The sequence below is a fragment of the Amblyomma mixtum genome, chromosome 4 (genome assembly GCF_055824585.1).
Source record: "Amblyomma mixtum isolate Tamu chromosome 4, ASM5582458v1, whole genome shotgun sequence".
NCBI lineage: Eukaryota > Metazoa > Arthropoda > Arachnida > Ixodida > Ixodidae > Amblyomma > Amblyomma mixtum.
The window spans coordinates 150,493,017-150,506,173 of NC_143015.1; the positions used below are offsets into that span (position 1 = coordinate 150,493,017).

Sequence of the window (13,157 nt, forward strand, 5' to 3'; positions counted from 1 at the left end):
GTTTCTTATGCACGGCCACTATTCCGAATTTCTTCAAGGTTACAGAATCTCTCGCCTCTGCCCCTGGTAACCCAATGAGCACTAAAACCCCCTTGGATGTCCTGCAGACGTCCTGAATGTCCGCATGACGTCCATAAGAGTTTTAATGTACATTGAGAACATAGAAGTTCCACGTGTGCTACAAGAGCCCCTGCTGCATGGCTTTCAAGAAAACCACTCGGGCTCATTACTTTTGACAAAGGCTAAATGCGTATTAGGACGCGAGAATTCTGAACTGCTACAGCTGAATGGTGATGTGGCAGCTACGTTTTGGCCCTGTATCACTACATACAGAAATGCTGTCAAATAAAAATTTAAAATAAATTCGTAAATTTGTTTTTGAGGAAAGGAAATGGGGCAGTATCTATCTCTTATCTCGGTGGGCACCTGGGAGGAAGGTGGTAGTGAAAGAAGAAAGAGGTGCCGTTGTGGAGGTCTCTGGAATAATTTTGACCACCTGGGGATCTTTAACGTGCACTGACATCACGCAGCACACTGGCGCCTTTTGCATTCCACCTCCATCGAAACACGGCCGCCATGGTCGGGTTCGAACCTGGGTACTCCGGCTCGGTAGACGAGCGCCTTAACCACTGAGCCATCGCAGGGGTGTTTGAAGTTTGGTGGTGACATTCAGCAGTTCGAAAATAACGTTGTTGCGAGCTCTGGCTGACTGGCTTTGGTGTGCGGTGCGGAAGCATAGTGTAGAAGCATAGTGTAGTTTCGAGTTCGTTCGAGGAGAGTGAATTCAAGTGCTGAGCAGCCCATGAACTCCAATAGAACATGTTTGGCTAGTTGGTGCATTTATCCAGACATAGAAAGGTTGCACGAAAGGCACGTACGCAAGATAGGGCACAGGATGAGCACATGTCACACAGGCTGCATTCATCTCTTGGCCTAGCTTGTGTTTATTTCGTGCAACCTTTTCCTTGTTTGAATAAAAGGCCCATGAACCGATGCGATCTCTGCATATACTGGCTGTGAAATCAGCCAGGCATCTGTATTTCTGAAAAAAAAAAAAAAAAAAGTAAACGAAGATTACACAAAGTGGTAATGCAGAAATGAAGCCTTTGCTGGCATTCAATATTGATTGTTCATAGAAAGATCCCACTGAACACACTTTCATCCTCTGAACGTCTACAATACATCGTGGCAAGATTACAGCTAGGATACCATAACATTACATTAATGAGATGTCCCGTCCTGAAGTTTTTTTCAAACATCTATAATAGGATAAAACCTAAAAAAAAAGAAAACAATACTGGGCCACGCTGCTCAGCGTCCTGTAATACTCCGCTAGCCAGTGACAACAGCAAATGAAATCAGCGTTTTAATGTTTGACTTTATTAAACAAGCCAGGTGTCAAAATTCCGGAGCTTATAGTTTTTTCTTGTGGTTAGTTTCTCGTTTAAGTAACAAGAAAAGTTTTAACGGACTACTTTTTTGTCGTGGAAGAATTCTGTGCAGTGGCCCTGAATGCGGGCGGAACTTCGCAGCAGACTTAAGTTATACCAGACTATAGTCCACTTCTGAAGACTCCTTGTAACATCTTGAGGTGGTCGGATGTGTCAGCTTGTGCACTGACTAGTTAGGGATATTGAGACTTCTTACAAGATGATCTTGACGTTTGAGAGCCATTTAATTCTAGCTTGAACATGTTTTAAAAAGCTGTGAAAACACTTTATTGTTCATTTCTTCACAGCTATAGCACTTGCCATGTGTGACGAATGTATATCGGGGAATGCAAGGTGTGTATGAATGCATATGTATGTACATGAAAGAGTGCCATGCAATGTTCCTGCGATATAACCTTTTTGTTGACAGTGGGTCCTGCAATGACTGCGATGTGGGCGATATTTTTATGCTTGCATTTTAGGCAGCTGACCCGATGATTATATATGTCATATACAACGTAAGAAAATAGCAGTTGTTAAGACTCGGTCCCGGTCCGCAGCATCCTGTATTAGTCCTCTGCCCAACCACAACGGTAAACGAAATCGGTTTTTTAACGTGTGGCTAAGCCAGCCAGGTATCAAAATTCTAGAGGTTGTAATTTTTTTTCTTGTGATTAACTTGTTTAAGTAAAGAGAAAAGCTTTAACAACGGTCTACATTTTGGCGGTCCCGAATATGGGTGGAGCTTCACTTTATAGAGGCGAGCCCACTTATAACCCGACAGTCATGCGGATTGTGTGTGTTGTATCTGAAGTTTGTGGTAAGAACTTCCCGCATTACGACCAAAACTTTAAAGCGAGACTAAAGTGGAGTTTATTGCCTAAAAAGGACAGCCATTCGTGCTTTCGTTGAGAGCCTTGCAGCTGATGAGCTTCTTTAGGGACACAGTATAAGTATTTGCGGTTGAAGCACCCAAAGCAACTAGGGTAGGGCAGCCTTTCCATCTCCGCCAGATTGCTGGCTGCCAGGAAGCGCTAGTACTAAGTCTTTGCCGGTGCATGGCTCTGCAATGTCAGCGTTGTAATTTGCACCAATAAAGTCATCCCATGTGACGTTGGTTCCGCCAGCAGTGCATTACTGTGCTGACTAATCATGGCAGTAAACAAAATGCACTTTTTAATGTTTTACAGTATTGAACAAGCTAGAGACATCAAAATAATTTTAACGCGATATCGTTAGTCCCTTTTGTCCAGAAAATTAGGTGCCGGTGTTGGCGTTCAGTGAAAAATCACGACCTCCACTCTGGCATGTGGTGACCAGAGAGCAACCTAGGAGGCAGGTCCACCTAGGTCATGTGAGCTTGCAGCATCATCGCAACCTGGCCACCGGATAGCGAGAAAACAGCCCACTGTGGCAGGTGGCAGTTATTATTGACTGGTCGCTCAGGAAAAGCAACGTGGGAGCACCTATACCATCGCAGGGCAGTGACGCATAACCGCTGCACCACTGCACGAGGAGGAGTTTGAGGGCTCCCACGGATCTATGAATGTAAAGGAGAAAGTAATCCTCTACATACGCATCATACCCTTAAGGTGGAACTTAAGTATCCCCTCTAATTTTTTTGTCTTGAGACGAGCTTCAGTTGTTTCAGTAATATAGCATTACAATAAAACACCTATAACATTACTCCCACACAGAACGCTGGTACTTGCCGTATATTGCCGATTATAAGTCGACTCCAATTATAAGTCGACCCCCCAGCTCGCGGCCCCCTTTGGGCAAAAAAAAGTTGACTCCGAATTTAGGTCGATGTTGCCACACCCTGCAGTCCTAGCTCGCCCGAAAAGTTTTTCAGAAGGCCGAGTCATAAACATTTATTTGTTCACGAGATATCTCTGACTCGTCGTTTGTGAGGACACAGTTTCGATCATTTTATGAGCCACTGCTGCCGCTGGTTTGTCGACAAGTTGCTATCGTATTGAAACAAACCTTTGGTCATCATCATCATCAGCCTGACTACGCCCACTGCAGGGCAAAGGCCTCTCCCATGTCTCTCCAATTAACCCTGTCCTTCGCCAGTCGCGGCCACCATATTCCCGCAAATTTCTTAATCTCATCCGCCCACCTAACTTTCTGCCGCCCCCTGCTATGTTTGCACCTTTAGTGCAAACCTTTGGTGCATATCTCAATTCAAGTTTTTTTAAGCTGATCCACTTTCGCACCTTGTACAACTATTATGTAATTACGAGCGCACGGGGCATGATATTATCCGCGACTTGGTCGAAATTACTTTTGACCCCGCATTAGGCCGACTTTAAGACTTCGGGGGGTCGACTCCGATTATAAGCCGACCCCCCAACTATTATGCGCGGCAATATACGGTAGTCGACGCAGCCGCCGCCGCTGTATTGACCACCACGACAAATCAGTCACCTCACTCGTGAAGTGCTATCAAGTGTGTGTGTGACGGCACTCCTTGAGTCTAGCTCTGGCTTCACCCAACATGGTACCAATGGTACTTAAGGGAAAGGGATTAATTATATACTAGACCGCATGCATACTGAGAGAGGCTTTCCATTTGCCACTCGAAATTGTGAAAGAGCGCAAAACACTTCATTTAGGCTATAAAAAAAATTCCACACGTGTGGCATGCACCACTGCTTTATTTTACAAAAGTTCGAGGGCCATCACGTCGCAGCAAAGCCTGCATCCTAGCGTAGAGCTCACTGCTGTGCATGGGAACTGTCAGTCAATCGTAGAGATGCTCGCGAAATGCCACGGAGTGCGATTTGTTAATTTTGAAGCGATACTCTGAAAATGTCATATTTCACTGTTAGCGGCTCATCACAAAACACTACAGTTCCAAACAGCGGAATGACAAAGCCAAACCCAATGGGCACCGAAGCTCATCATAAACATCACAATTCCAAACACCGGCAAGCCAATCCCCATAGGCACAAACTCCTTTGTATGTCCTGGGTATCATTGAATTTGTGAAGCAGGCTGCAACGTAAATTATTTGTTCTTGAACTGTATGCACTCTGCTTAGTGTCCAGCCACTCAAAGTCCCGGAGCAGTCACCACATAACCTCGACACGATGCCCTTCGTGAGTACAAAGTTTTTCATGCAAGAACATCTGCAATCGGCTTCACTGTGCCCCTCCGGATGTTCGAAATTCCACATCTTCTGAAACAAAAACCGCTGCTTCCCAAGGCCAGAGGGCGATTTATACAGCCGGTAGCCATAGGTGTTAACATTTGGAAGGCGTTCTGTTGACATGAAGAGAACGCGGACTGGCGAGGAGACTCCCCGTTATTTCAAGATCCGGATAGAAATAAAACGTCGAATCAGCGTAACATGTAAATTGTGAATTGTTGCATTAAATCTGTTCAGTAAAAATGTCTTGCGAATGACAGGTGTATCTACAAAAAAACAAATAAGGTACAGGGCATTATGAGCATTGGAAGCCCAGTGACCAATTGTCACGTCGCACACCTCGCTGAATCATGGAGGGGCCGTTAGGACGTGTGGACAAGCACGAACTCCTTGTACCCTGTCCAGGCGTCCTCGTCCGGCAGCCACTCGATCTACGGCGTCTCTTTCTTGGTGGGCTCAATGGCCGGCGAAAGGGCGCACCTGGTAGAAGTGGGCGACGACAGAGACGCCTGGAGTGCAGCCTTGCGCTGTTCTTCAGTCATCTCGCTCAGCGACTGGCTCTTCTTGGCCTTCTCCACGTAGATCTCCGGCAGCGACTGGATGGCCATCGCACTCAGGAGCACCAGAAGCGTCATCATCAGGGTGATGACGGCGTCGTTTTCTTTGCCGACCACTTCCATGAGAGTGACGACCGCCAGTACGCCGAGACGCCCGAACGCGTAGGAGAAGCTCAGGCCCATGCTCCGGCTGACGGTGGGGAATACGTCGGCCGTGTAGCCGTAGTTCAAGCTGAGCGTCGCCGAAGACAGGCTCTCCACCACGACTTCCATTGGGACGACGAGCCACTGGAGGTCGGCGAGCAGGACGCTGGCCTTGAGCGCCGTCAGGCCGCACAAGAGGCTAAGCAAGATGGAGAGCATCTCTCGCTGGCCGCGGCTGTGCAGGAGTCGCCAGACCAAGGTGTAGAGCGCGGTCTGCACGACGGCTTGCAGAGCGTGCCAGAAGTGGTTGCTGCTGACGGCTCGGAGCACGTGGCCATAGTAGGCGAAGTTGACGCTGAACCAGGAGAGCAGCACGGCCACCGCGCTCCTCCGAAACCGGACCCTCTCGAAGTAACTGTCCGCCGCATTCATTGGCGAGGAAATGGCCACCACCTTGTCGCGCTTTCTAATCTGCCTCTTGAGGGCCTTGAACGTGGCCAAGGCCTTCTCCAGCCCTACGCCGTTCTGCGTTGCCGCCGCCATAGTGACCTCCAGGGCCGCACGCGTCCTGCAAGTTGCCAGGAGCCAGGTGGGAGACTCTTCGAGCAGGTAGCACCAGAACACCAGCATGACCGTGGGGAGTATCAGGAAGGCTTGGGCCTCGTTCCAGGTAGGCTCGAGTGTGGAGAGGAGGTGCACCACAGGCCCGACCAGGGTGAGTGCGACGCCCGTCTCCATGAGGCCGTACAGGGCGCGCCGCTCGTTGCCGGTCACCTCGTAGAGGAGGATGAATACGAGGACCTGGACGGAGCAGGTGCACGCAGACACGAAGAACCGGGAGACCACGAACATTGGGAGCGTTTGCGAGATGGCCGTCCCCACGCTGAAGGCCACGATGCCCAAGGCGTTGCCCAGGATGGCGGGTCGGCGTCCCACCCTGTCTGAAAGTAGTCCGGCCACCGGGACTAGCACCACCGCGCCCAGCACGTACATGGTCTTGTAGAGCTTGAGGAGGGAGGTGCTGTTGCACACCAGGTCCCACCGGCTCACGATGCTGTCGCCAAGAGCCTCGGTGTCGTACTGCCAGCGCTGACAGGGCACTGCTCGGCGCACCTCGCCGGCGCTCTTCTGCAGAGGACAAGGTGCGCTGTTCAGCCTTCGTTAAGAACGCAAAATAAGCGTAGGAGGAAATATTTGGAGCATAACTTTGATCCCAATCCGAAATGTTGCTGTGCCGTTTACATTCACGGGAGACATACTGAACCGCAGACCTTTTACAGCCAGCAACTGCAATACAACGATATTATGCCCAATGAGAATAAACTGCTTATTGAGGGGTGAATCACTGCCTTAACGATGCGCTTGATTCAGATATATAGCAAGCGTCATACATTTTCAAACGCCACTGCGTTTAATTATTGCAAGAAGACCTTCTGGGTGCCCTGGACTGCCCGGTGTACATCATTGACGAAATCATATCGGTTCAAAGAAAAATTGTATTTGAGGACACGAAGAGAATGCGGACTGGCGAGGAGGCTCCCCGTTATTTCAAGATCCGGAAAGTGTAATTCGCGGTGGACATCCCAACCGCGCCTTCAGGGGAGAGATGAAGGAAAAAGCAAAAGCAGAGCTATAGAAAGACGTGCCGTAGTGGAGGGTTCTGGAATAATTTCGACCGTCGAAAACATTAAAGGACTAGGTCTTTACACTTCCAACAAAGGCACCACACCAATGGCATAAAAGTATTCGAAAATATGTGCGGAACATCACACTAATCAACAAGCCCATCTCCAACCGCCACCGGGGCATGAAAGAGGCGGGCGCCGCCTCATTCAGGCCTTCTGCATATATGCAGAATTACTTATTCCCTTCCCTACCTCTCCGCTCAGAGACCGAAGGTGAACGTCTAATAAGAACGACCTGCTAGAAAACGGCCCTTTTCCTTCTTAGAAGCACAGCTACCACCAAATTTCTCCAGTTGGAGGTCCAATACCATACAACAGCTAGCCGAGGCACACTTAGGCACGTACTCTCTCGACCAATAACCGGGCAGCTATTCTTAAATCGACTAATGCACCTCCCTAGTCAAATCACTGCTCTGTATAGAATAGGGTAGGGAGCAGTACGGGTCTGGAGTTGGCGCCCAGTGGGAGGCCTGGGTTAGGGTTAGGGTTAGGGAGGGTGCCGGCGGATGCGTAAACGCGCTGGGTACCTAGCCGGTGGTCGTCGAAGGTGAGTGTGGCTGTGCGGTCGCAGAATAAAGTCGCGGTCCTACGCCCAGGGCGTGGAGGCCTACGACGGCTGCGTGGGTAACGTTGTCGAAAGCTTTTGTTAGGTCGACGCCGAGGATAGCTTTAATCGCCCGCGGGGGAGTAAAGGATGAGTGTTGAATTTTATACGTCCTGGGTGGAAATAGCCCGGGCAGTCTACGTGGACGCCGCTGAATATCCTTAGCAGTCCGCATTCGCGACTGCTCATAAATCAGTTACCTGTGCCACCATTCGGAACTCGACCAGGTCCAAGTCCTTGCGGTTAACCACTCCTCCACAGAATTTATCTTTTGCGATTCAGTGACGGGGTGGGGGCAGATATGATGGGCTACTATGCCTTTACCCTTCTCCCCTATAAGATTCGTCGCTGGAGATTAATTTTGGAAGCCATGGGGTCTCTATATACGTTCACTGGCATCACACAATAGCGGATCATCGCATTTCGCCTCCATCGAAATTCGGCCGCCGCGGCCGAAATCGAACCCGCGACCTTGGGCTCAGCAATCGAACGCCAAGCAGACTCGGCCATTGCGGCGGAATTTCGATTGCTAGTCTCCAGCATTCAATTTTTTTCTAATTTTTCGCTTCTTTCGGACGAAATTACCTCAGCCCTGCTGCACTATGGCGCGCGCCCACATTGTTGCTTGACTTGCATTTACCAACCGATTTATGAATTTTCACGTGCCAATTAACTTACGTGGGAATCGAACGATCGGCCAATGCACAATTAACCGTCTAGTTCCTCACCGGGATGGGCGGGTCGTAGACGTCGCACTGGCTCGGCTCGCCGTCGCCGCCCAGTGGGATGGCCACGTTCCTCCAGACCTCGGGGCGCAGGTCGCGCAGGTCCTTGGGCGGGGCGCACCAGTGGCGTACCTCGCGGCCGATGAACCGGTCTGCCAGCACGTGTAGCAGCAACGCCACCACGGACAGCATGCCGGTGAAGAGGACGCGCCGCTGGAAGCCGCCGTGGCCCAGGATGACGTAGACGTTCTCCTGGATGGCCTTGTACGAGTCCGAGGTCACAAAGCCCGTCAGTAGGGAGGCCTCGGGCCGCGCACTGATGGACAAGGGGTCCTGGTCGTCGGACAAGAGCTGCGACATCTCGAGCACCTATGCGTAGCTGCTGCTGCTGCTAGACGGTAAGAATGGCGTAGGCTTAGACCGCGGATGCAGGGCTGGCACGCTATGCCTTATCGCTTTCGCTGCTTCTTCTGGCGTACGCTGCGTGCTGCGCGCGCTCTCGAGCAGTAGGCGTCACGGGCACGCGAAGGTTTCTGAGTCTTCTTTTTTATTTAGGTATAAAAAGTAAATTGTAAATTGTGGGGTTTAACGTCCCGAATTCCTCAGTTTTTATTTATGAGTCGCTTAAGCTTGAATGAATTTCTATCCTGTTTGGATCTGCACCAAGCCGCGCGTGGGCCAGTGGACAGCTCGGGATTAATTAGGCCCCGTGCGCTGACATCAAACATCACTCGATCAGACGCCTTTTTCGAAGCAGATAAATTTGACAGCGCGCTTTATGACGGATTGCTTCTTCAGGGTTTTAGTCTCGTAATTTTAAAGCGAAAAGCTGCACTAGTCAACACCACGGTGTAAGAATATTCTTACACCGTGGTCAACACCGAGTCTGGCGTATGCTCCGTGATCAGAATTAGCCACAGCTGCGCATGCGCAGAACCGAGTGACGTCACAGAAGAGGCGCAGGTGGTCGGAGCGGCAGCCGCCGCAACTCCGCCGCCTGACCTTTCGGCGCAGCCGCGCGCTACTGCGCATATGTGCGCCTCCTCCTCACCGCCGCTACTACTGCGCGCTCGCCTCCTCGCCGCCGTTTGACCTTTCGTTGCAGCCGCGTGTTTATACGCATGCGGAGGGCTATATAACGCGCTTGCCTCCACCGTTATCGTGGTGCTCCCAGTGCATTGTGCGCGAACTGCGACAGCCATGACGTCAAACAAAGCGGGAGTCGCATGTAGCGCTTGTATATCCAGGCTTAACCAGAGCTCACTGCCAATTTTTTTGCCTGGATGTTGTTGAATGTTTCATTACCTTCAGGATCCCGAGTTCTATTACAAAGGAGAGGGAGGTACACTAGTTTTTGAGCAGCCAACAGTAAATATATGAACTGTGGTGTCAAATGTAAAAAAAAAAACAAAAGTTATGATACTATGGTGGAGGCAAGCGCGTAGCGTTCGCTGATAATTGCATCTGCTTCCATTGAAGCATAGGCGCCGGCTGCGGTGGTGGTGTTCGGGGGGGGGGGGGGGGGGGGCTGTAGGGCTCAAGCATCGCACCCCCCCCCCCCCAAAAAAAAAAAAATTCCGGGGGGGGGGGGGGGGAGGAATTAGCCTGGCATCTCGCGAACGACTCGCAGCATTCGATCGTCTCAGTCGCTTCATCGGCAGGCCCGCCACGCACACTTTCCTGGGCGTCCCGCTGGCCGCCAATAACGCTCGGCCGGCCGGCGCCCTGGCCCACAATGAGTCTACTGGCTCGAGAACTCGTGGATTCGGCGCTGTTTCGTTTTGCTCGCGTGCAGTGCTTCGGATGAACTTCCATTAGTGGTCCGTTGATGACCAACACGCTGTTGCGGCTCAGGTACCATATGGTCGGGCCGGAGAGGGGAATGAGGGAGGTCGGAGACGAGGTTACGGGAAAGACAAGATCGAAGAACTTTATACAGATAAATTACATTATGTACAAACAGCAACTGAGAATGTGTCTCAGCAAAAGAGTCTCGATGACGAGAAGCTACTCGGCCGTACTCGGCGCCGAGTTTTATATCGTTTCCTTTCCCTGGGCTCCCTAGATGGGGGCCGGGCCTGTCGAGGAAGAAGTGTCCTGAAAAGTTCACTGTGGCACCCATCACACTCTCTCTCATTAGGGAACACGCCCCCGTCACGTGTTGGGAGAGAGAGAAGGATGCCATCTATGTCGCGCAGACGAATGTCCACGAGCGGCCTTCCCGCGCTTTTCATGTGGTCGCACGTGCAGGCTCGCTGTTAACTTCTTCCTGGAAGACGGATGCTGCTGTAAACTTGATGACTGGACTCAGCTGACCCCGGGGCCCCTCGGAAACGTCATGTACTGCCGGCCTTGGCAGCTAACTTCTTTCTGTAGAAGAGGGTGCACTACAGAGCTGCGCTGGCTAGTTGCGGGGTGGATTACTGACCCCGCGTGCCTTGAATGACTTGTCGGCATTCCGCTGCAACCGCGCCGATTTTCCCTCACGACGAAGCTGAGGCGAAACGTAAGAACACGGAAAACGGCAGCTCTCTTTGATGCTCCATCTCGATCATGAACAACATTTTCAGGCTTTTGTTTCGAGCGATCAAGTCTGCAATCACTTCTAATTAAACCTTCAGCAGAGACAGCACTATATATAGCTGATGGACAGGTGCAGTTCTTCCAGTGCCTCATTGTTGAACAGCGGTTCGATGAGTGACCTCAATTCGAGGGCGTCAACCTGGTACTTTGAAGGCGCTACAAAAACTATAGCTTCCACACTTCCTACTCTGGCGCAAATATTTGGCCATTGACTGTAGAGTTTGTGCCTCGATCGGCTCGGGCCATCACTGCGGTGCTCAGGAACAGTTCGGTGAACGTCAAATTTCTCTGCAGAGCCTGGACAAGTTCCGCAAATAGCTCGGCCTTTAGATAGGCAACAGCTGAAATGTCGAGACTTCGGAGGCGACACGAGTGGAACATGGGAGTGCACAGTGGCCGTGCGATGGGGGACGGACACCTCCTGGATGAAAAAAATCTAGCTGGTTTCAATTGGTTCTAACTGGTTTCAGCTGGGATCAGTTGGTCCCAGCTGGGACCAACTGGCCTGGAGTTGGGACCAACTGGCCAGCAGTTGGGACCGACTGGCCTGCAGTTGGGACCGACTGGCCTGCAGTTGGGACCGACTGGCCTGCAGTTGGGGCCAACTGGCCTGGAGTTGGGTCCAACCGGCCAGCAGTTGGGGCCAACTGGCCCCAACTCAAATTCGCATAACTGCATTTTGATTTAAGTTAAAAAGCAGTTGGGGCCAACTGGCCCCAACTCAAATCCGCATAACTGCATTTTGATTTAAGTTAAAAACGTGGTTTGTCCTGACTATTACCTCAATCCTGTTATTGATCACCTGTGTTTAAAGACACTTTTTCAGATCTTGCAATAGAGCAGGGGTTCTCAAACTTTTTTGCTTGGAGGAACCCCAAAAGCCTTCAATAAGTTCCAGGGAACCCCCCCCCCCCCCCCCCCCCCTGCTTTCACTTACCAGCAATGTTGTCGAGTACATTTTTGCAAAGAGAGAGTTGCAAAAGTTAAATGTTTATTGCACAGATTAATACAAATACTAATGTGATGGGTGGTACTGCTTCCCTTTTAAGAGCAAATCAAAGCGTGGCTCAGTAGCACTCAGAGCCAGTCTCATATCAGCTGCCGGGTCAGGGCAGGTGAGGGTTCTCGCGGAACACAAGAAGACAGCCCGTGGAACCCCTGTGTTCCGCGGAACCCAGTTTGAGAACCCCTGCAATAGAGCATCAAAAAGCAGGCAGAAATTATGCACACTGGACATGCAACAATTCACATCTGAAAGGAAAAACTGTAAACCAAGATTTATTTGAAAATTGATACCGCAGACTTTATCGTTAGTGAAAGTTTGATTTTATAGCATATATGCAAACAAAGCTAGAGCATATTCACTGCAAGACAGCATACAGTAACAGGCAGTAAAAAAACCATCTCGACTCTAGATAGCAACATTGCCTTGGAAGTCTAGATGTGGCCACTTCGTCAATGACATGAAAAAAAACTGCGCACCTTATTAAACTATTGTCCCCGTTGCATTTCATTTTTATCAGAAATGATGAGGACAGGCCCAGCCAAAACAAGAAATCAATCTTCACGTCAGAAATCTTGAGTACCCCACACACTTCATGATCGGCTCGGTGTGGAGTCGAGGTATCGTTTGTGAGGCCGCATTATGCTGTTTCGATAACGCGACTAAGAGATCAGAACAGATTGCAAAGCAGAGATCAAAACATGCATCAAAACAATCAAAATAAACCATGCACAGAGCACACTTCACCGCGCGGCCATTCGGATTCAGATATGTGGCTTTCCTTTTGTATCGGGCGGTCCTTACGGAGAAAAACCTCCGAAAGTGTCCTAGCCTATTTTGGAGTCTTCCTTGTCTTCATGGAGATTTCTCTCCACAATGTCAAACGACGTTTGGTTGTTTTCACCGCCAATGCTGATGTTGATGCAACTGTAGATTTCACCGATGTCTCCCCAAAAAGTACAATTTCTAAGCATATTCTAACAAGTATCTTTATACGGTTGCAGCAAAACCTCACAACAAATACCAAAAGTACTTATATTGTTTTATTTGCGCATTTGGTGCGACATCTCGCGTTTTGTCTGGCGTCGTTGAACCGCGTTGAAACCGCGTTGAAACCAGCAATTGGGACCAACTGGCAGTGGGTCCCAACTGGGCAGCTGGGACCCATTGTCAGCTGGTCCCAGCTGGGAATTATTCCATAACACAGTTGAACTGGTCCCAGCTGGCACCAGCTAGGACCAGTTGTAATTTTTTCATCTCACTGCCACT

General features: G+C 50.2%; 1 protein-coding gene across 1 annotated transcript; it reads right to left on the reverse strand.

The window, feature by feature from the left end:
- Positions 1-4,064: 4,064 nt before the first annotated feature.
- On the reverse strand, positions 4,065-8,860 carry LOC149348756 (solute carrier family 22 member 7-like). Its single transcript, XM_089588324.1, has 2 exons — positions 8,306-8,860; positions 4,065-6,416 (listed from the first exon to the last, which is right to left on the reverse strand). Exons 1-2 carry the CDS (start codon positions 8,660-8,662, stop codon positions 5,019-5,021), a joined length of 1,755 nt encoding a protein of 584 aa, XP_089444450.1. The 5' UTR covers positions 8,663-8,860; the 3' UTR covers positions 4,065-5,018.
- Positions 8,861-13,157: the final 4,297 nt, after the last annotated feature.